The 22038-nt window shown below is 29.9% G+C and overlaps 1 protein-coding gene across 1 annotated transcript in view; it reads left to right on the forward strand.

The window, feature by feature from the left end:
* The window catches only part of LOC128387169 (cell adhesion molecule DSCAM-like), a 49487-nt gene that overhangs the window by 17596 nt on the left and 9853 nt on the right, over positions 1 to 22038 (forward strand). Inside the window, exon 3 of the mRNA XM_053346344.1 lies at positions 21416 to 21832. Within this exon, the coding sequence (XP_053202319.1) occupies positions 21416 to 21832 (417 nt within the window). The remainder of the gene's footprint in view (positions 1 to 21415; positions 21833 to 22038) is intronic.

Below are 22038 nucleotides of genomic sequence, written 5' to 3' on the forward strand. Positions count from 1 at the left end.
GAGTGAATCTTTTATTCATTTATTTCATTGGATTCCCAAAAGGTCCAAGGGAGGCGGAGGAAAAAGACAGAATAACAATAGTGTTCACTACTGGATGGACACAAGTCTCAATGCCAGATAACATTGGGCCAAGTCACATGGTCGAAAACTGGACAATCATCTTATTATCATGGAAGAAGAGAAAAATGAGAGAGAGAGAGAGAGAGAGAGAGAGAGAGAGAGAGAGAGAGCTATAAGACAAACGTTTCTACAATTCTGTAATTCAGGATTGAACATTCTGATTACAGTTGCATTGGGAATTGAATGATGGTGGGAAGCTGAAGACGGAAGAGGAACTAGAAAAACATTGGTGAAAGTTGAATACGATGTATTTTTTTTATTTCTATCAATTGTTACCAATAAAAGAGACACTTGAAAATCTCATGAGGGAATTATGAACAATTCTGAATGGTAATAATAATGATAATATAACAAACTGAACCATGTCCAGTAATCATGAGTAGATAAGGACAATTAAATAGGAGAGTAGGAATTTTTTTTCCATGAGATTCAAATAATCATGATAATATATTGGAACTTTTTTCTTCCCTAACCTCATCCCGAATTCTGATAACATTTATTTACATGAATTTCCAATGCTTAATTTTTAGCTTAATAATCTGATCATCTTGCACTGAATCAACTGAATCAACGTGAAATTAATCAACCAAAGTTAAATTGTTAGATAATATTAGATAATTGTTACCGAGTGCTCAATTTACAGGAAGGGAGTTTAAATAATATACATAATCTTATATTATTTTGCTATTATTTGTTCAGTATAAATCTCATGATATAATCATGGTGATGTTTGAGTGTATGAAAATATCATGATAATAATAAGTTAATTGTAATGGTTGGAAAACTATTAATGGTTAACAATAAACGAGAATCAAAGTTAAATGATCTGTGATTAACTTTTGGCTTTCCAATAATTTTGATTCACTTTTTTATTATTATTTTTTTTTCATCATGAAAATGAGAGTTGGTGAAATAAAAACACACCATGGAACTGAATTAAAGTTTAATCGGTTGGTTAAATGATTTAATTAACTCAACTGAATTGATTAACATTGAAGTTAATTGAAATTGTTTCACAAGATTAGTTTAATATTATTATTTTTAGTGAAATGATCAATAATTGATTGACTGGATTAATCTGAATACAATTTTGTTTCAAATTGACTTGAATCATACAATTGGATAAAAGTTCATTGTGGTTTCATGATTATTCATTAACATTATCTACTATGAATGAATTGATGAATGAAAATCAATGAGTAATACCTGGGACTGTGAATAGTGAATCAATTTGATTGCTTCATAAAGTGAATGTTGATTTTAAGTTGATTAGCTATTTAATCTTGAAATTAACTGAAATTCATGATAATATGCAAATCCAATAATTGGTTCAGGGTGAAAATCAGTTTACATAATCAACTACTTAGACATTATCATGGATTTATCATCAGATTCATATTATCATTGATGTAGATGCTAAGCTTTTTCAGCTTTGTCCCTCTCATAAATATGGATTTTATCACTGATCCTGAATTTAGTTCATGATAACATGATGACAACATGATAACTATAATCATTATAATACAATTTCAAGTGTTTATATTTTAGATTGATGAAAATTTCGAGTGGTGATAATTTCAGGATTGTCTTTTCCGTGGGAACAATTAAAAGATTATCAATCTATTAATCGAGAGATTATCATGAGCTCATCATTGATTCATATGATATTATTTTTGATATCATTTGTTGATGATAATGATGAAAGTAAATTATTATCTGGGTTTCGTTTAAAAGTCATGCCAATGCTTTGTGAATTTAATGGAGTTGTTGAGCAAGTGACCTGAAAGACATGATGATGATGATGATGATGATGATGATGGCGATGAAGATGAGATAATCTCTATGGAAGACAATGAAATTGTCTCAACGAAACATGAGTTGGATTTTTTTTACTTGGAACTGAACAAGTCAAGTATTTGCAGCTCTCTATGTTATCTTAACGGAAAGAAAGTCAAGAGTCCAAAATGATGATGATGATGATGAGGGAGGTGGATGAAAGATGGAAGATGATAAAGATTATACAGAAAAAAAACATTGTGAGAGGAAATTGTGAGTTAAAAAGCGAAACAATCAACTGAATCAGGAAGACAAAAGGAATGAACTTTTTTAATGGATCTACAATGTTACATGGACGATAACATGAAGATGAAGGAGGAAAACTCAGTGAGCTTGATGGTGGTGGTGGTGGTGGGGGTGATAATAGAGATGATAAAAAGATGAAGATGAGAAGGTTTAATGTTGAGGAAGAAAAATGCTAGGGTGGGAGGTGGAAGATGAAACTGACATTTCTTGTCATCATCAAATCGTAAGTCTTGAAATTGTCACAACATAAACTTCGGACTGAACTTTGATTCCATGTAAAGATAAACTCTCATGTAAGACCACATCTTTATCTTTCTTTTTTGTTTCGTAGAACTTTTTTTTCTTCATAACCATCATCATCATCATCTCTCCATCTTTCTCTTTCTCTCTCGCTTTCTGTATCATTGTTTTTTTCGGCTACTACAGGGTAACCCAACCAAGTCATTTGTAGCCTTTTTCAACATGAATGAACTTTACATCATTCAGATGATGATCATCATGTTGATGAAAATTTCACTCTAACATTTCAGACTCGAATGGAGATCATCATGGTTATCATCAGCATCATCTCTCTCCCTCTCTCTTTCTGTCATCTTTATCATGTCCTTATTATTTTGCTTCTATCTCTGAACAGATCGAATATTTCTCAGAACTTTTTGTTATTCCTGTTTTCCAGTCTCTTCATCTTAAAAAAAAGATGATAGAGAGTAAATGAAGATGCACATATGAATGATGAGAAGATGATAAAACTCATGATACATGAAAAAGAAAAGGTAAACTTTTTCTCCGCCATGAAATAAGACCGAAAATATTGGTGATTTCATTGAACTTTTCCTTCCAATTCTTTGTCAATGTTCATATTAAGCCAACATGTGAATACATTTGACATTATGAGCTCCATAAAAAGCCTCAGGGTAAATGCTCAGTCCAATCAAATGCCAACATCTTAAATTACATATTTGTTTTTACTTTCACCATGACGAATGTAAAACATTATGAAGAAAGAAAAACTTATAATATGAAATAACATGAACTTTTTTATTTCGGTTCTTGATTCGTAAATAGGTTGAATGTCATGATAAGACTTGGGAGATTCTGGGAGAAATCATTGATAATGTGAATGGATATTTGTAGAAATCATGAACAAGTTCAACCTCAATTGTTTCTTATTATCTGAATATTCAGTGAGCATTTATTTTCTGTTTGGCTTTTTTTGTAAATTCTGTGCAAAGAAAAAAAAAACTTCTAAAGAAAATGTTATATCATCATCATCATGATAGTATATTCGAGAAATGTTTAAATTGAAGGTTGAGGTGAAGAAGAAAATGTTTGACAATTTCGGTAAAATAAAGTATCTGATTTTTCATTCATATTATAAATATTCTGATTCCATGAGGATGATAAATAGAAATTCAGTTGAAAAGAACGAGCCTTGGAAAAAAAAGAGAAAAATTTATCGATGAAAAGAGAGCAAAAGAAAATATTCTAAGATGATATATGGAAGATGAAGGATGTGACATGAAAAAGAAATAAGAAGTTCTAATGTTATCTGAGTTTAAGAACTTTTTTCTTCACCAAGGTAACATTATTTCGAGACCAAGTCAACTGATGAGATGCAAATTTTAAGAACATGATGAATATTAGAACCAAAAGTCGATTGAAATTATTCCAATTAATGGTCGACAATAGAATGACAGTATAAATATAAACTCGAAAATTTTGAAACCGAATCTCAGCCAAACAATTAATTCGCTATAATTATCGAACCAAGATCGATAAAGATGCGATTTTCTCATTAGAAAAAAAGTTTTCGAAAAAAGTTCCAACTCATAATTTGACTATCACCATGAGGAGATTATTATTATTTCTGCCAAGGATTCTAACTTGGAGTATTAGATTAGTATTGTGGGGTTAGAACTTTTTCATTTTCATCTGGAATGAAGTAGATTTCGAGCTGGGAACATCCTCAGAATTATAAGTAATCGTTGTCCAGTCTAATCTCCATTTTTTTCTCTTCGTTCTCTCTCTCTCTCTCTATCTTTCTAAACGATTGGTAATTCGTGACCTGATTGACCAAACGGAATTTCATGTATCCAAATCGACTCACTCAGAATCTATCTGTTTATCTGAATAGTTCCAGGAAAGCTGGAAACTTAGTCCATCATTCAAAGGCCATGATAATAACAGAGTAATAACTACTAGTAGGGAAAATAAAAGATAACAATGAAAAAAGAATGTGAAATTGTGTGATAACAGGGAAGGTGGAAATAAATATCATGGTGAAAATATGGAATGAAAATATTATCAGAATTATTTTCTATGGAAAAAAATGTTTGATTGAAAAAAAAGTTCATGCAGAGAATCAGAACTTTTTATACTCTTGATAATCACCAATGGTCAGTTAACAGATACAAACTCCATCCCATATAATAATTCATAATTGCATGGAACTCAAAAGTTATCGTATTCTTATAAAATGAATCATGATGATTTTCACCTCAAAAAATTTCATTCAACTTTCATGAGATTGTATTACAATTATATTATGAATCTATGAAAATTGAAACTCTAGATGAGGGGAAAACTTTTCATACATTCAATCATAAAATTATCAATAATTATACCTGAATTCAGGGGACAGAGTAAAATGATCATGATCATTATGGTAATGATTTGGAAAAGGTGAATTTTCAGAATTTTGTTTTTTTTCGGTTTGTTTTAATGATAAGTTAAATTGTCAGGAAAACAAATAACAATCAAAGGTAATAACAATAATAATAACTGAGTTCAGTTCAATGATATAAAAAAAAGTTGAGAATTGAAATTCAAGGTGAACAACATGAAATTTCATGAGCCATATGATTTGAAACATGTAAAAATGATTTACTGATAGATATGAAAAACTGTACATACAAGTTATTGTATTTGGGTTTCTGATATTTTTTGTTTGTTTCCCAAAGTTCAGAGTTTCAACTTTTTTTTTTGTTCAGGGGGTGAAAACTCATGAACTAATATGGGAACATGAATCATCATGATCATGTAGTATATTAAGTTATATCCAATTGAATGGAACTGTTTCTTTTACTCACTCCAGGCTTGTGCCTCCCTTTAAAGCACCGAGTGGGTTTTCATCCTTCCACCACCACCACCATTCTGAAACTTTCTCTCTATCATTATCATGAAATAATATGAATAAACTTTCACCATCATCACCACCAACACCACCAGAACTTTATGTCTTTGGGATGAGAACATTAATCAAATCAGGAAATTTTTTTCTCTCGAAAATGAAAAACTTTGCCTCATTAACCTTCGTACAAAAAACCAATACTTTCATACGATTACAATTGTTTCTCATTTATCCTCATCCTGATCATCACCATGTTCATCATGAGCTTCAATCTCACTCGAAATCATCTCATTGTTATAATTGGAATCTCTCTCTCTCTCTCTCTCTTTCTCTCTGTTCATCCTTCATTCTGATTCTAATCAGTAAATTTTTTTCTTCCCTGAATATGATTCATGAGCTTCTTTTCAATTTAAGCTCATTTGTTATCCCCAATCATGAGATTTACCCTGAAAATTTTATCCCCAAAGTTACTCGTAGATAATATCATCAGATTGAATTGATTACTCTGGGAATTAATTGTAACAATTTATGATTTGGATTTACTTTACTTTATCATCTTTATCTTCAATCAAGTTTCAATGTAATAATACCAGTTAATAAGTGACATCATTATTTACTGATCATCATGATTAAAGATTAATCTGAATCACTTGTGAGATTAACTTGATGTTAAATTGTTCAAGTTAAAGGTTTTCATTTAATTCAGTTTGATTAATTCCCAAAGGTAAATAACATGATGATTATATTTTGATTCGTCAACTCAATTGGATTTAATTTATTGAAATGATAATAATATTCATTAATGAACCTAATCAACTGAGTTAATCTCAAGAAATTTCAGATTATCATCTAAATTATATTCCTAATGAAATCAGATTGATCAAGATAATCAAGTGAACTAATTAGAGTACATTTAAGTTGACTAATTAATTTGATCAGCTGAAACTTTGACTTTTACGATTGATTGTTTTTCAGCAAATCAAAAAGCCCTCAAAGTTTTATATCCAACTGAAATAAATGAACATAATTTGGTGACAAAATTATTACCATGAATATTGAATAATCAATTAACGGAACAAACGATTTTTTTTCATTGAATCAACTAAGATGAGCTTATGATCAGACCAACGTGTTAACAAATGCGAGAATCATCAACAAGAACCATGAGAAAGTTCAGAAGTTATTTTTACTCATATTCTCATGTATGAACACAGGGGAGCGAAAGTTTCAAAAGTAAGTTGGAAGGGAGAAAAAAAGAAGAGAACAAAGTGGAAAAGGAAGCAGATGAAGATAAGGAAGATGAAGGAACAACGTGCATCATCATCATCTTATCTTCATGATGATGAACTTAGGGCAGGGCGAATGAAAATAAATCAGAGAATGTCAAAAACACACTCAAAGAATTCAGTGTTATCCTCAATTCTTATACAATATTTTCTACTTTTTCTCAGGAATATTTTTTCCTCAGCCAAAGCTTCATCTTCGCCTTTTTATAACACCCATGGTTCCAACTCCCATTTTCCTCTCTCTCTCTCTCTCTCTCTCTTTACCATCATCATCATTTCCATCATTCCCTGATTGTGATGACCCTTTGATTGTATAATATTTACACACACACTATGAACATTATATCCATGGTGTGAGTGTCTTTGATAACTTTCTTGGCCCACCTCTTACTCCCTCCCTCTGAATTTATCTCCTGAATTTCATCATTCTTCCTTATCTGAATATAAATAACTAATCATTAACAAGACAATTTTTGATCGGAACTTTTTTTGACTCCAACTTTTTGGACAATATTTGGATAAAAGTATAAGAGTAACTTTGATAGATGTTATCAATTTAAACGCTCAAAATTATTGTTGTAACTTTTTTCGAAAAATTCGAAAAGTTCTAATCTTTGGTAAACTTTCTGTACAATGATAATCATCATCATAATCATCTGTCTTTATCGTTCATCATAATGATCTCAAATGATACCCATCATCATCATCATGATCATTTCGATAAATTTGCTTTCTCTCTCAACTTTATTCTTTTGTTCATCTGAATAATAATATTAACAGAATTTGTTTTGTAAAATCAGAATCACAATTCAAATAATAAATAAATAAATAAATTGGAGACATTTCAGTTCTAATAAAAGTATTTCTCTCTCGATCTCGAACTCGAACTCGAAGTCCTCATCTAACTAAATGGTCTCAATATGTTTCCAAGGTTCAATTTTTATCCTTTCCTCCTACTCCATGAATCTCATTCAGTTAGGATAATGATTCATTCATGATAATATTACATTTAACTTGGAATAACCAATTCTCATGATATCATCCACCCCAATCTATTATTTATCTTCCTCATACTGAATCTCTTTCTCTTGCTACAACTCTCTCAACTCTCTCAGCTCCCTCCATCTCTATCTCTCTCTGTTTCTGTCTCTCTATTATCTTATCAGAAAAATTGACTTATATTAATAATAATGATATAATCACATTCGAAACCGATTTCGATTCTTTTCTTATCTTCAAGTTGGTAAGAGACAAGTTCTGACAGATGATGACCATCAGAACTTTCATTCAGCATTCAATCAATCAAATTCATGTATCTCAATAACATCATCGTCATCATGATATATTTCATGATAGAAAATGAAGACAATGAAGAATAGGAGGAGAAAATGTCTCCCTTTATCATCTGAAAACTGAAATGATGCTCATGATTATTCAGTTTCAAGCCTTTTTCAGATTTGAATAACATGATGAGTAGAAGAAAAAATAATTTTTCCCTCAACATAATAATAACCATGAGAATATAATGATAACCATGATGATAATTATGCTTATGACTTGTTTAATTACATGATATCTTCAAGAAGTGAGCTGAACAAGGAGGAGAAAGCATTAATTAGATAATATCATGTCTCTTTTATATTGAATTACTGGATAATATTTGAATTCCTTGTTCATCATCATCATCATGTTCATGACGATTCCTTCTGAATTCATCTCATTTCATTTGAAACATTTTTTTTACCTTATGCTTCAATTATCTTGATCCATTTAATATCTAATAACATTAGAAAACAAATGCTCAATCTTAAGATCCCCATGAGTTCATGGTTATGAATTCAGAGAGACATTCAGCACAAATGATAGTGCATCAGATATTCCTCATTATCATGATGATGACAATGAATGAATCAAATCAGTTAAACCTGAATTTACAGGTTGAGAATTGGTCTAGATTATAATTAGTTAGTTAAATTCACCGTTCTCACAATTCAAGGTTCACTTTAATCTCAACTTTACCATGAATCTCATCATGATGACAATCAGACTGAATAATTGATATAATAAGCTTCAGGGGGAAGGATTTTCAAGACAATCCCCTGAGGGGCAGATAGTGTATCTCATAGTAAAAGGTTTTTATAACATTATATTCAGAAAGAGAGGGTGAAGATCATGGGAATGAAGTAGTTACCATGAAGATCAGAAAATAACAATAGTGGATAAAGTTATATACTGGGAGTGGAAAATATCAGAACAAAGTTGGAGTTGATTTTCCACTTCGAGCCAAACTTTTTCCACCTTTGCTAATTAAGATTACAATTAATCTATTCTTTCTTAGTTAATCGATTTTCCCTCTCCACCTTTTTAACTCTTAACTCCACTCCAAGTTTGCTGCTTGAGTTCATATTCGTCTTGAAAATTTCAAGTTCGAACTATTCTTGATTTATCAATTGTTCATCTGAGAATTTGTTGTTCAATCGTTATTGTGGTTTTTCAATATTTCGGTGGAAAAAAAATATTTCTTTTATTATCTTTATCCTGAGCTGAATACTTAGAGAATTATATTCTCAATGAACTCATCATTAGAATTTGAGCTTCCGGTCTCGTTTAATACAATTTTTCTGCTTCATCTTTGACAATTGTTGTAACCATCATGAGAAAAGATAATCATTGTTATCCTTTACTAGCGTGGTGGTTATCATGATCGCTAAAGAATCAGTATCTCCATGAAGAGTACAATGAACTGAATATATATCTGAATCTCTATTGTTTAACCTTTGTAAGGATAATATAATGTTGGATATTATGAGAAGTATTTCCGTTTCCGGGGAGACAAATTTCTCAACCAATGATAAAAGTAACACAAATTAAACCTTAACTTGAATGACCAAACTGAATTTATATTAATACTTGATTTTTGAACTTAAAATAAAGTACAACTTAACCTTAATTGTCAATTGATGAATCTGAAACTATTAATTGTAACGAGTAATTAAAAGCTCATTTCATCTTTTTAGACATGAATTTATCCAGAATTTGATTTTGCTTCTCCATCTTCATCTCTTTCAAGAGTATGTAGTAATTGCAGTTTGTAAAAGTGACAATAGTCTCATCATGATTATCTTAATCATCCCATTATCATTTTCATGATGATGATGATGTTTATATCAATCGAATCTGATTAGCAAGGTCAAAATGTAAATACTCAACTCTCATTAAACTAATGACTTAGTAAATTAAGACAATCTCAGATTAAATTAGAAACCGCAATGAAGATAATGTTATCATTATCATCATCTTCATCAACTCTGTCACCCATATCATTTATACATTATTATTATGAAAGTCACACTGCATAAATTGTAATCATAATTAACTTTGATAATCATGAAAACTCTTAATAGTAATAGTATTCGATTAGAAAGGACTATCTCCATCTCCATAAGAAATTTACCCCTCACCAATTTTCTTGAAACTTTATCAAAATAGAACAGCGCAAGTTAATAGGATCGGCTGAAAGCCGCCAGGCCAGTTTTCGAAAAAAACTTTGAAAACTTTGTGACCGGAGTATTTACTCTAGAGAACTAATTTTAATGACGATCGATAGATCTTTTCATTATCTATTAGAATATGTCGTTTAAAATCTGGAAATATGTTGTCCCATTTCACGGAAGCGGAAAGAAAACTTCGAAACTCCCTGTGTATCAGCTGAAGATATTTCTCTCAATCAAATCTCAGTGTAATTAACGACAAGACATCATGATGTTTCAATAGATTTAGATTTACAATAAACTAAAAAGGTTAATCTAACGTGATTGTTTTGACTCAGTTGTGATTTTCAATCCGATGAACTTTAATGAAAGTGAATTGAACTCTTAATTATTATCAGTATTTTTAATAGTTGTATGTACATCTTAATTAACCTCAATTGTTTGACTGTTAATTAGGGAAACAGGAAAAAAGCCTTCAGGTGTAATAATAACAAGTCAAGAAAAAAAACATTAACTGTCGGATATATTTACTCATTCATTTCATTTGTATGTATCTTCCGATTGAGAGTATTTTTGATCGAGTTCATGATAATTTAGATGAAAATAATGCTGATGAGAGTCACCATAATCACCAAAGAAACAGTATTCAGAAAATATTTCCAATATGAAAATAGAATTCCAAACAGAAAGTGAGTTGAAATTCGGTTCTGGTGCTGACATTTTGTTCAGAAGCTGAATTTCTGAGTAAAGTGGGAAAAGAAGATAAAAAACATGATAAGATATTGAATCTATTTTCAACCTGTCGCTATTGTTAACTATATGGATTGGCCTTTATCTTCATCTTTTCACTTACTCAGCAATCATGTAACTTTCTTTGATCGATGTCTATCTTCATCTTCATCATCTTCATCTTTATCCTTTAATATTGACTCATTGATTTATCGATTAACCTTTTGCTTCCTATTTTCGTAAAAGTTTATACAAGATTAAAATATTCGATATTGATGTTCAACCTTCATAGAAGAAGGTGGAAAAGTTTTGATAAACTTTTCCACCCCAATTTCGCTCATATAATATTTACCCTCTATGTGCCATTAGAACTTTTTTTTCTTGTTCTTGACTTTACACTTGGTCTATTCTTGAGTCCAGTTGATTTTTCGATTTTGATATTTTCGTTAACAAATTTTAACAGATTGTTCTTAGTTCAATTTTTGAACAACTTCTCAGTAGTTTGATGAATTGGCCTTAATTCTGAATGGAAAACATTACTATGGTCTGAAAATTCAAATTTTAATTCGATCGATACGTGTTGCTAGGACTTTTATTCGGAAGGTAAATGAGAGATATTCATCTATTTCCAAGTACCGAATTGTTCCAATTCTAAGTGAACTTTGACTGTTCATTTTTCTCTCAGAATTCAAGAGGATTGCTCGTTTGCTTTTTCACCTTCCATATTTTTCGAGTGTCTCCTTATAATAATAGTTGATGGTCGAAATTTAGCCATTTCGCTTCTTATCATAATCGCTATTTAATCTTCTAGTTCTTAAGCTACATGAGGGAGAAGAAAATATTTTCTTTTACTTTTTTCTTCCTTTTTCATCTCTCACTCTCTCTCTCTCACTTATCTTCTTTCCTTTTCATCTTTTTATAGATTCTTATTCATCATCATGATGCTGGAAACTTTTGCTGAATCAAGTCACATCTTTGAAGGAGAAGAGAACGAAAAAAGCTTCCCAAAGATCTCAAATCACATCATGTTACAAGAAATTTAGACTTTCCCCCAATTCTCATCATGGGGATTATCATTACAGAAGATGATAAAGATGACAAGGAAGATAACGAGACAATGAAATAAAGATAAAAAGAGACTGATAAACAATTATCATCGTTTGTGATTTGATTCGGACACTTTCAATTTCCCTGTCCATCAAAATTGAATCATGAAACATGATAATGTTAAGTTAGAATCATCAGAATATCTGATATTGATTAAAAGATAATGAAATAAGATCAATAACTTTTTTTCCTTCTTTTTCTTTAACAATTAAATTAATTAGTCTCTTATTGGACTCAAAGGTGATCATAACTATTCAGTAATCATCATGTTCTGATCATTTGAACAATAATCATTCCTATTAATATAAACTCAACTTTGATTGTTAGCTGAGAATTGATTGACTTGATTAACCTGAACTTTCACTTAATCAATTGATTGATTCGGATGAAAAAATTTCCTCTCTCCCTCTTTCTCTTTCTTTCTCATTCATCTGTCAAGAAGTTCAAGATAAGTTTCAGGATTAAATCTGAATCCTCATGATTCCTTTCTCAATCCGACCAGAAAACTTGTTATCAATAGTAAACATCTTATCCCCTTTAAGGATTAACTTTCATGTTTATCGCTGAATCAATCTGATAAAACAATATCATTGAGATAAACATGATAATCATGATAATCTTTCATCATTAATTACCTTCAATTTTAACATCAATCAGCTGAACAATAAGAGTCTACATGTGATTCAATTTTCCAGGAAATTGATATGGAAATAGAAAGAAATCTTGAAAGTTTATCTCATGATGATTCATGAGATAACATGTAACCAGAATTACCATGTTATTAGGCTCATGTTTTCCTTGAATTCTGGCTCTTGAAAATGTTTCATGGTGATAAAAATCTCGAAACAAAACAAATAACGAGAAAAACTTAACCTTTGACCATGAAGTGATTCAGAAAACAAATAAAATGTGAATTTATTCATGAGTGGACACTTTGTATGTAAATACATAAGAAATATTCAATCAAAGGTGGACATTTACAATGAACATATTATCATGTAAACAAGAATTGAAAATGTGAGAAAATGTTATCAAAAAGAATCACCTTAACTTCATCAATAGATTATCAATATCATGAAGAACTCATTCATCTCATGAATTCTCAGTTTATCTTTTTTGTTTCTTTTTCAGAACTTTTAAAAGAATTTTTTCTTCCATTCAACATTCTAATTGAACATGTTAACATTTCGTCATGTAAACATGATAATATATATCAACTAGACATTGTTATTGTATCATGTTTATCATGGTGATGATAAAAAACGTTTTCATGATAATGTGATGATTACATTGAATCGAGTCGAGAAAAAAAATATGCTAACACATATATTAAAGTGTAACTATTACAACAAGTTATCAAATTTACACTTAACTCCCAGTTTTTCATGTAATTCCTTATCTTTGTGAATATGTCTCAGAACTTTTATATAAAAAAAGTTCAGTGGGAAAAAAATAAATACGAAACAATAAGAGGAAGAAAAATTTTCTATTACTTTTCTTGCTTCTCTTTAAGATATTGTCTAATGTCTTCTAATGTTATTCTCATGTCATTAAAATATCATTTTCATCATGTTTTCATTGAGAATCTTGAATAATATTCATTTTAGTGTGAATTGCATGAGGAAACAATTGAGATAATACCCACGAATACCCATTGAAGAACACAAAGTATCACCTTGTAACATTTTTTCTTGTTTATGTAATAACATTTGAATTTATTTGATTGAAATATTATCATTTACAGGCAAGTTTTGAATTCGTTCATCAACAACCTGAAGTTTCAGAGGATTTTATTTGTTTTGTTCTGATGAACTAATAGAAAGAGGAAACAAAATTTATTAAATTTTATTAGATTTTATATCTTGAATCTTTCTCGATATCCAATTTTTTATAATCTCTTTCACGATTTCAGCCTCTTTCCTCATGGTCTTGGAATTAAGTTTCAGTAAGAAAAATGATAAACCACAAGAAGAAAATTTCAAAAATAAAGTTCTGACCAAAAAGAATAGATTTTTCATTCATTTCTTTCTCTTATTTTCTGGGCTTCATCTTTCATCATGAATTCATAAAAGAATTTCATCTTTTACCCTGAGCTAGAGAGAGAGAGAGAGAGAGAGAGAGAGAGAGAAACAAAAGCAATTCGAATACAAAGAATTCGAATGACGAAAATTCGTGCTGACAACATGATCTTATGAATTTTATCTTCTACTTCAGTGTCCTCTTTGTCTCATGAAAATCATCATGAACATCGGACTTACAAAATTTCATCTTCCTCTTTTACTTTGATTATTTCCATCTGCTTGTCTCGCTATTCTGACTCTTTGGATGATCATCATCACCATGATGATGATAGCTTACAAGTCATCTTGAATCTCTGAGCTTTATCATTTGAAATTGACTGACAAACATTGAATAGTAACAACAAAAGGATGAAATATCATGAACATGAAAAAGATTCAGATAACCAACATACCGTTAACCTGAACATTGAGCATTGAAGATAATGGAGGAAAATGATTCCTTAAATCAACCCAGCAAAATAATAAGGCCTCATGATGACCACATCATCATGATGATTCCAGATGATAATGAGACTTATATAAAGACCTTTTTTTTGGTTTTTTCTCTCTCACTTTCTGACAACCTTCATGATTCACCAGAAGCACCAAAGGTTTCAATCTTATTATTATCAAGAACTTGATTTATAACAGTTTAGTCTCATTTCCAAGCTACTGGTCAATCTTGATGTTCAGTATTTACTTTCTTTCATCTTTGGCTGATTAGATAATATAAATGAATCATGAGAAGGTGATTCTTTTTTCATGATGTACGAAAACTTGAAAAGATTCATTGTCTTTATATTTTTTTCCGACCTAAAACTTTTCTGTTGAGTTTCCATTCACCATAATGATAACGTTTCATTCCAGAACTCAGAATGATTCAATTGAAATAAATTCCATCTCTTGATTTCATATTCATCACAACCATTGATCTTCTTATTATCATCCTACATCATTTTCATCACTATTAGCCAAAGAATAGCAAATTACTTGTTGGTTTCTCTCTCTCGCTCCCTTCAGAGTAACAATAGATATTCAGAGTATAATTCTGGATTCAGATTCCAAAATAATAAACAACAATAACACAATACAAATAAAATACACAATAATAACAATCATCAAGATGATATAATCATCATGTTCATTATCATTGGTGAAAAAAAATCTCATGAAAGCAAAAAAAAAAGAAATGAAAAGTTTACAAAAGTTCAGAGCCATGAATCAAATTCATTAGACATTCAACCTTCAGGGTGGTTCAGTCTAAATACTCGAGATTCAGAATCTTAATCATCACTTAGTTTGGATACATTTTGATTCGTTAACAATTATCAAATATTAAATTTCCTACTTTTCTCCTGTATTATTGATCATGTTTCTCCATGAGGTTTTCCAATGAAAGGATCGCAATTAAGTTCAGTTAGAATATAATTTGATGAAAATTTCCACCATGTTTACCATGTATATATATGGAAAATAATAACAATAAATAAATTAAACTGAATTCTGAGTAAAGGATAAGTTTTGGTTGGAAGCTTTTTGCCAACTCATAGATTCAGATGAAATTGGAAATCATAGATTCCCTGAGGCGATATTCCCATCAAGCTTGATAATATTTTTCTCTTTACCTTCATCATCATCTTGTTGATTTCAAGGGAGGGAAAAGTATAAAGATGTGAGGATAGAAAAAAAAACTTCATGATCCTCCAACTTTATCACACTTTAAATATTGATAATAATAATAATCCAAAGTACCATGTAAACATGATGATCATTATGAAAAAAAGGTCTATCTTTTTTTTCAGAACTTTTCTACTCTCTCAACAATCACTTGAAAGTTTTTCCAATATTATTATTATCAATTTATTATTGGAAATGTCTCATTATCATCAAGTGAGTCTGATGAATGATGAGAAAAAATCAAATTTAAGTTTACATTTGAAATTTATTGTCAATTTAGTTTTATATTAACGCTTCCGGGTTAGTCTGAGTTTCCAATTGCTTTCAATTGTATCAAAAAAATATTCTCAGTCCAGGGAGAGTTGGAACTTGAGAGCACAACAACTGAATATTTTTCAATTGGAATATGAGAATATATCAATCATGATGATCTGTTTTAATTATCGAAGCCAAATTCTGAATTGCAATTCTTAAATGACCTTATTCATTGGATGGAGTTTTATCACATCTCTCTTTTCATGGCTTTTCGGATGAACGAATGAATTTTTTTCTACTTCTATCTAAACATGAATTATATATTCCATTTGAGAAAAAGGTTCCGATTTTGTATTCTTTTTATTGGTTTTATCTTCATCATTTTCGATATCAACTCGTTCAACTTTGTCCTTTATTTGTCTTCATCATTTCGTCTTTGTATCAGCATCATAATGATGCTCATGATAAAAGTTCCTTTGACTTGAATTGATAGATTTGTATCTCTTTCTATCTTCCTGATTTCTCAATATGCTTCACATTGAAAGGAAAGATTTACGAATTCTCATCATCATCATCATCATTATAATCTCCTGGTCAAACCGATTTGCTGACCATTACTCATCCATTGGTCTCTCACTCCATCATCTCAAAGTCAAATCCTCTTCATCTTTTATGTTTATGCATTAATAATACATCATTATGATGATGTTCATCATCTTCTTCAGATACCATCATCATATTAAATGCAAAAGAGAAAAAATTGAAATCATCTTCATCTTCTAATCATCATAATTACTATTCCCATGTTTCTATTTATTCATCATTTTTCATGATCCAACGAGAAGATGAGAATAAATATTTTTCTATTTACTTTATATTCTTGAACAATTTCAAAAATCATGCAAATCTTTACATGTAAACTTATCAGTTTATCACTTACCTTGAACTTTACATTTGATCACCATCTTCATGATGATCATCATGTTTATCGTTATGTGCTGATGATACTTACAGAAAGCCCATGAATATTAACTTAACTTTGAATTTTCAAGTTTATGCTTAGATTTTTGTTCTGAAATTTTTTTTCCTTCATGCTACACTGAAGATTATCCTCTTCATCATCATCATCATCACTATTCATCATTTTTTCCCCATGATTCTTGAAACATCACTCATGTTTACATGAACAGAAGAGGAGGAAAAAGTAGAAGAGTAAAAAAAATGATCTCCATCATGAAAATTCAATATTAATACATTGAAACGTTTCCTTCAAACCATTTTGACACTTCCATGTTTACTCAGCCTCCATTATCACCCACCACCATCATTGGCCACCCTGTGCAATACAATTTACACCCTTGATCATGATGGTAAATGATTTAGATGAAAAAAATTCATATTCCAAAATCCGATAAGTTGAAACTCTGAAAAAGGAGGAAAAAGTTTAAGATTAAGAAATTTTTCTCAATAACTTTCAAGATTAACTTTTAAATTACAACAATTAAAGGAGCTTATTTAAGTCTCTTAATAGTTTAATTACTTTGCTTAAGTAATTGCTAGTTGATTGTTGCAATTAATGACTAAATAATAGGCTTAGATTTTTACACAGAATTGCAAATTAATTACAATCAAGTGAGAGAAACGATTTTCTGATATTTTTTTTTACTTTTTCTTCAGCTTGTAATCAAATTTATCTCTTTATATTATTATCACCGTAACAATCAATATATTAATTGTTTCACTTTGATTGTTAATGTATCAGGAAATTGTTACGATTGTGATTTATAATCATGAAGAAAATATTTGATTCAATGTTTATCTTTAATCATTATCATGAAATGTTTATTGTTATGTTGATGGTGATTTTCAGAAGTGAATTGTAGATAATTGAATAACTGAACAATTTAGTTATTGAATATGAACTCATATCATCCATAGATCCATGATGAGAAATATAATCATACCAGAAAAAGTAATAACAACGATAATGTTGTTTCATTTCAATTGAATCATCACCATGATCGTGAATCAGAATCATTATGAATCAGAAGAAAGTTCATTTAGAGTAACTTCCGTTCAGAGTGAGAGATAAAAAGATTTGAGAAGTTGCTTAAAAGATGAAACAAAAATGTTCCAATTCAATGTTCATCTGAATTCATGGAAAATCAGAAAAGACTGACCACTGACCAGGATGAGGAATATCAATAAGAATCTCAATCTATTAAGTGGAAAAGAAAAAAAAAAGTTCTGAAATCATTTGAATAATCAACATGGTAGCTTTTCGGAATTCCATCAGAATATTACATGAAATGTTTACGAATTTGTTGAATTTTCCTCTGCCCCATTTCCGAATCAATATTTCAATCTTTAATTCAGTTGACAGTTTGGTGGAAACGGAAATGGAAAATAATTTGCAAGAAAACATTGAAATAATTGAGAGATGATACAAAATATTGTAAATCAGATGAAATCGACTAAGTATCCAAACACTAACCATGTTAATCGAGATTGAGAAAACTATTAAAGCTTTTTATTATTAGTTTTCGTCGACATTAGGTCAACTTGACCAACATGAATCTCTGGATGTCCACTTGCAATGGTCAAGGGGTAAAAGGCTAACAAGTGACTGGTCAGTTAACATAATAATAATAGTCCAATAGTAACGTAATCATCATATCACCAATAATAAATTACTTGTGGTGCTGAAACTTTATTAACCACTTATACACTGGAAGAAATCAAATTAACTTAAACAATATAATAATCACAGGCTGATGATGATAACAATCAACGATAAATAATAATCACAGTTAACGATTATTGTTATTATCATTTCACTTTTCCTTATATTATATTGGATTGGATTCCCTGTTAATATTGAAATAGATTCATGATAATATTTATCAAACAACGAGATAAACAAATCTATCTTTGATTATCATCTAGATGATTAAATCACTTGAAAGTTTTATATATATAAAAATTATCACATGAAAATTACCGGATGATAATCAAGTTAAATTATAAATAACCTTTCAGAATTGAGTGAGATAAAGTTCTGGAGAGATGATTAAATTGAGAGATTAGTGATTAGACTGATAATGATCATCTTAAGATTATCAAATGAGATTAAATTTTCATGCAATTTGTTTTGTTCCCTGAGCTAATCTATCATAATGATTTACTGATTGTTGAATAATTGATAACAATCATTTCAAATATTCAGGTAATCTAAGTGACTCTTTGATTATCTGTTGATGATTACCTTCAATGAATTCATCTTAAAAGGTTACCTGGTCTCTTATTATTATGTTTATACAAAATTTATGAAATCACAATTTAACTGGTCAGTAGATTATCATGAAAACTGACCATCATCATCAAGATAATTATCAATATTTAATATCAAATTGATAAGAATGAAACAATCAAAAGTAAATGAAAAACATCAACAGTATAATGATAATGATGACCATAGGATGACCAATGGTCATGTCCATCTAGTTATTGCATAAATAATAATATCATCATCATGATCATCTTTAGGTTTAGAGGTTGATTTGATTCGGGAATAAAGTGAATGTCCAGTTATAAATATATGTTGACCATTAAAGCCTTCATCCCATGAGCATGATGACCAAGAATAGTTTCATCATCAGAGAAGATGAAAAAAAAATTTTCTCTCTCGCTTTTTTTTATCTTCCTCATCATCTTAGTTTCCAACATAAATAAATAACTTTTCCTCATGGTAACTCAACTCAATTGAGACCAATAATAATACATAATGTATATCAACTGATTATTGTATCATCATCATCATTATGATTACTATTATATAATTGATAATGATGATGATGATCAACAAAAGGTATGATCAGTTAATTGTCATATGTAATAATAATAATAATCTTATCATGTTTGATTGTTGTTATTAACCAATTTATCCTTCACTAAATAACATTAACCATTCATGGGTTAAGCTAATCATCATCAGTACAGTTGAGTGATAATCAGTTGATCATGATTAGTATATTGTTGATTATACAATTTATAAATCATACCAACAACAACAACAACAACAACATTATCATTAACAGTAATCAAGTAAAACCATGATAATGATATTGATCATTAATTATTTAACATTAGTTACTCTTGTTAATCAATGATTAAAAACAATTAATTCAAACAGTAGCACAATTAAAAGGTTACACAGTTATAACATTTGATTTTGATTACAACCATTTAAATTACGATTTCAGTTGAAAGTTATAATAATACTAGAACAACAATCAAATTAGATTTGTTAACAATTAGTTTTCTCTTACTGGTGATTTACTAATCATTAAATTAAGTTGTAATTAAGTTATGAAAGTGATTGGATAATAAATAGAGAGACAAAATCAAACTGATTATGATTGTAATGACAATTTATCATTAATGTACAGAGGATAAACAGTATTACCGTTAATTTTGTTTTCCACCGGCGTAAATTGTTACATTAAAATCTCATCATGATCATCATTAAAGCCTCGATTTCAAGCTATTATTATATAACTTTATCATCTTCATCATCCAAGATGAATGTCTTTTTAATTACCATTTGGCTTCGTCACCAAGATGATATATTTTTTTCTCCTCTTCCTCATCACATCAACCATATACACCTTATATACACCAAGAGCTGGATGCTATGGATTATTATATTGTTGTTATCCCATCAAAATCATCTTTATCCTTTTCCTCATCACTACCCCACCCACTCACCCTCCTCATCCTCATCCTCATCCTCATCACACTTTCATCATCTAATGTGTTATTAATATAACACTTAATGTCCATTCCCAATGTTACTGTTGTTGTTTTTGTTTCCCTTCATCATCATCACCAAAATGATTAATCAATCCAATATCCATAATATATATATCGTAACTGTCAATACAATTTGATTGTTTTGCTGCTTAATTGTTGTACTTGATTTCTATTAATGGGAAACAATTAAATTTCCCAGCTAATGGTTTCTAATTTGTAATTGAAGCAAAAAGAAAAGTTTTCATCATTTATATCAGTTGAATCTGATAACTTTTGATTATTGTGTACAGTTAATTACAATTAAATTGCTACACAAGGTTTAACAATTTAACTATTAAACAGTTTTATCCTTGAAAAGGTAAACTAATTATTGATCTTCATTGTAATCAATTAATTTGCACACAATTGATGTTGATGTTTATAAAGAAAAGTCTATTGGTCAAGAATCGAACAGTCCAAATTTAGAATGAAACTTTGACATTAATCTTTTTCTTTTTTTCTTTCTTTTCTTTCTTTTTTTTCATGATAATGGGAAATAAAATGATCACATTCAACTGTAATCGCTGAATTAATCCATGAATACCATGAAACTTTTGATTGGTTTGGTCTTTTTGGACTCATTTAAATTGGATTTTGCTTGTAAATTGCCATTCATTGATTATCTAGATGAACCTCCAACTATTAGGGAAAAATTTTACTCTCAAAGTTTAAATCCAGGATTACCTGTAAGCCTGAAATGCTCAGCAACCGGAAGTCCACTGCCTAAAATAAGATGGTACCACTATGCTAAGCCGTTGTCCCATACATCGTATCGAAACAAGAAACGAGTCTCTCATTATGAGAATGGATCAGATTTAATAATCTCTTGGCTTAATGTCACCTCAATTGACCCCGAAGACGGTGGACTTTACACTTGTGAGGCGTTTAATGAGATCGGTTTGGCTCGTTCATCGGCCTCCATCCAGGTAACTGGTCCACCTTTCGTCCACCCGATGGACAATATAACCCTTGGAACACAGGAAACTCTGGCCATCCACTGTCCATACAGCGGTTATCCAATTGAAACGATAACATGGACCAAAGGTTAATATAAACTCGATAACAAAAAGACCAATATCAAATGTCCAACTCCCTTATTTACCAATCATCCACTTTGGAAGATAATAATTTGTCAGAACTTTTTTTTCTTCTTTTCTTTTTTCTTCTATTTTCATGTCAATTTTTTTTCACCCACAATTTTGACAGAACTTTTTGTCAAAATTCTGTTCTCTTCTGTCAGAATTTTTCAA

The sequence above is a fragment of the Panonychus citri genome, unplaced genomic scaffold (genome assembly GCF_014898815.1).
Source record: "Panonychus citri isolate SS breed McGregor unplaced genomic scaffold, ASM1489881v1 Contig00077, whole genome shotgun sequence".
NCBI classification, from domain to species: domain Eukaryota; kingdom Metazoa; phylum Arthropoda; class Arachnida; order Trombidiformes; family Tetranychidae; genus Panonychus; species Panonychus citri.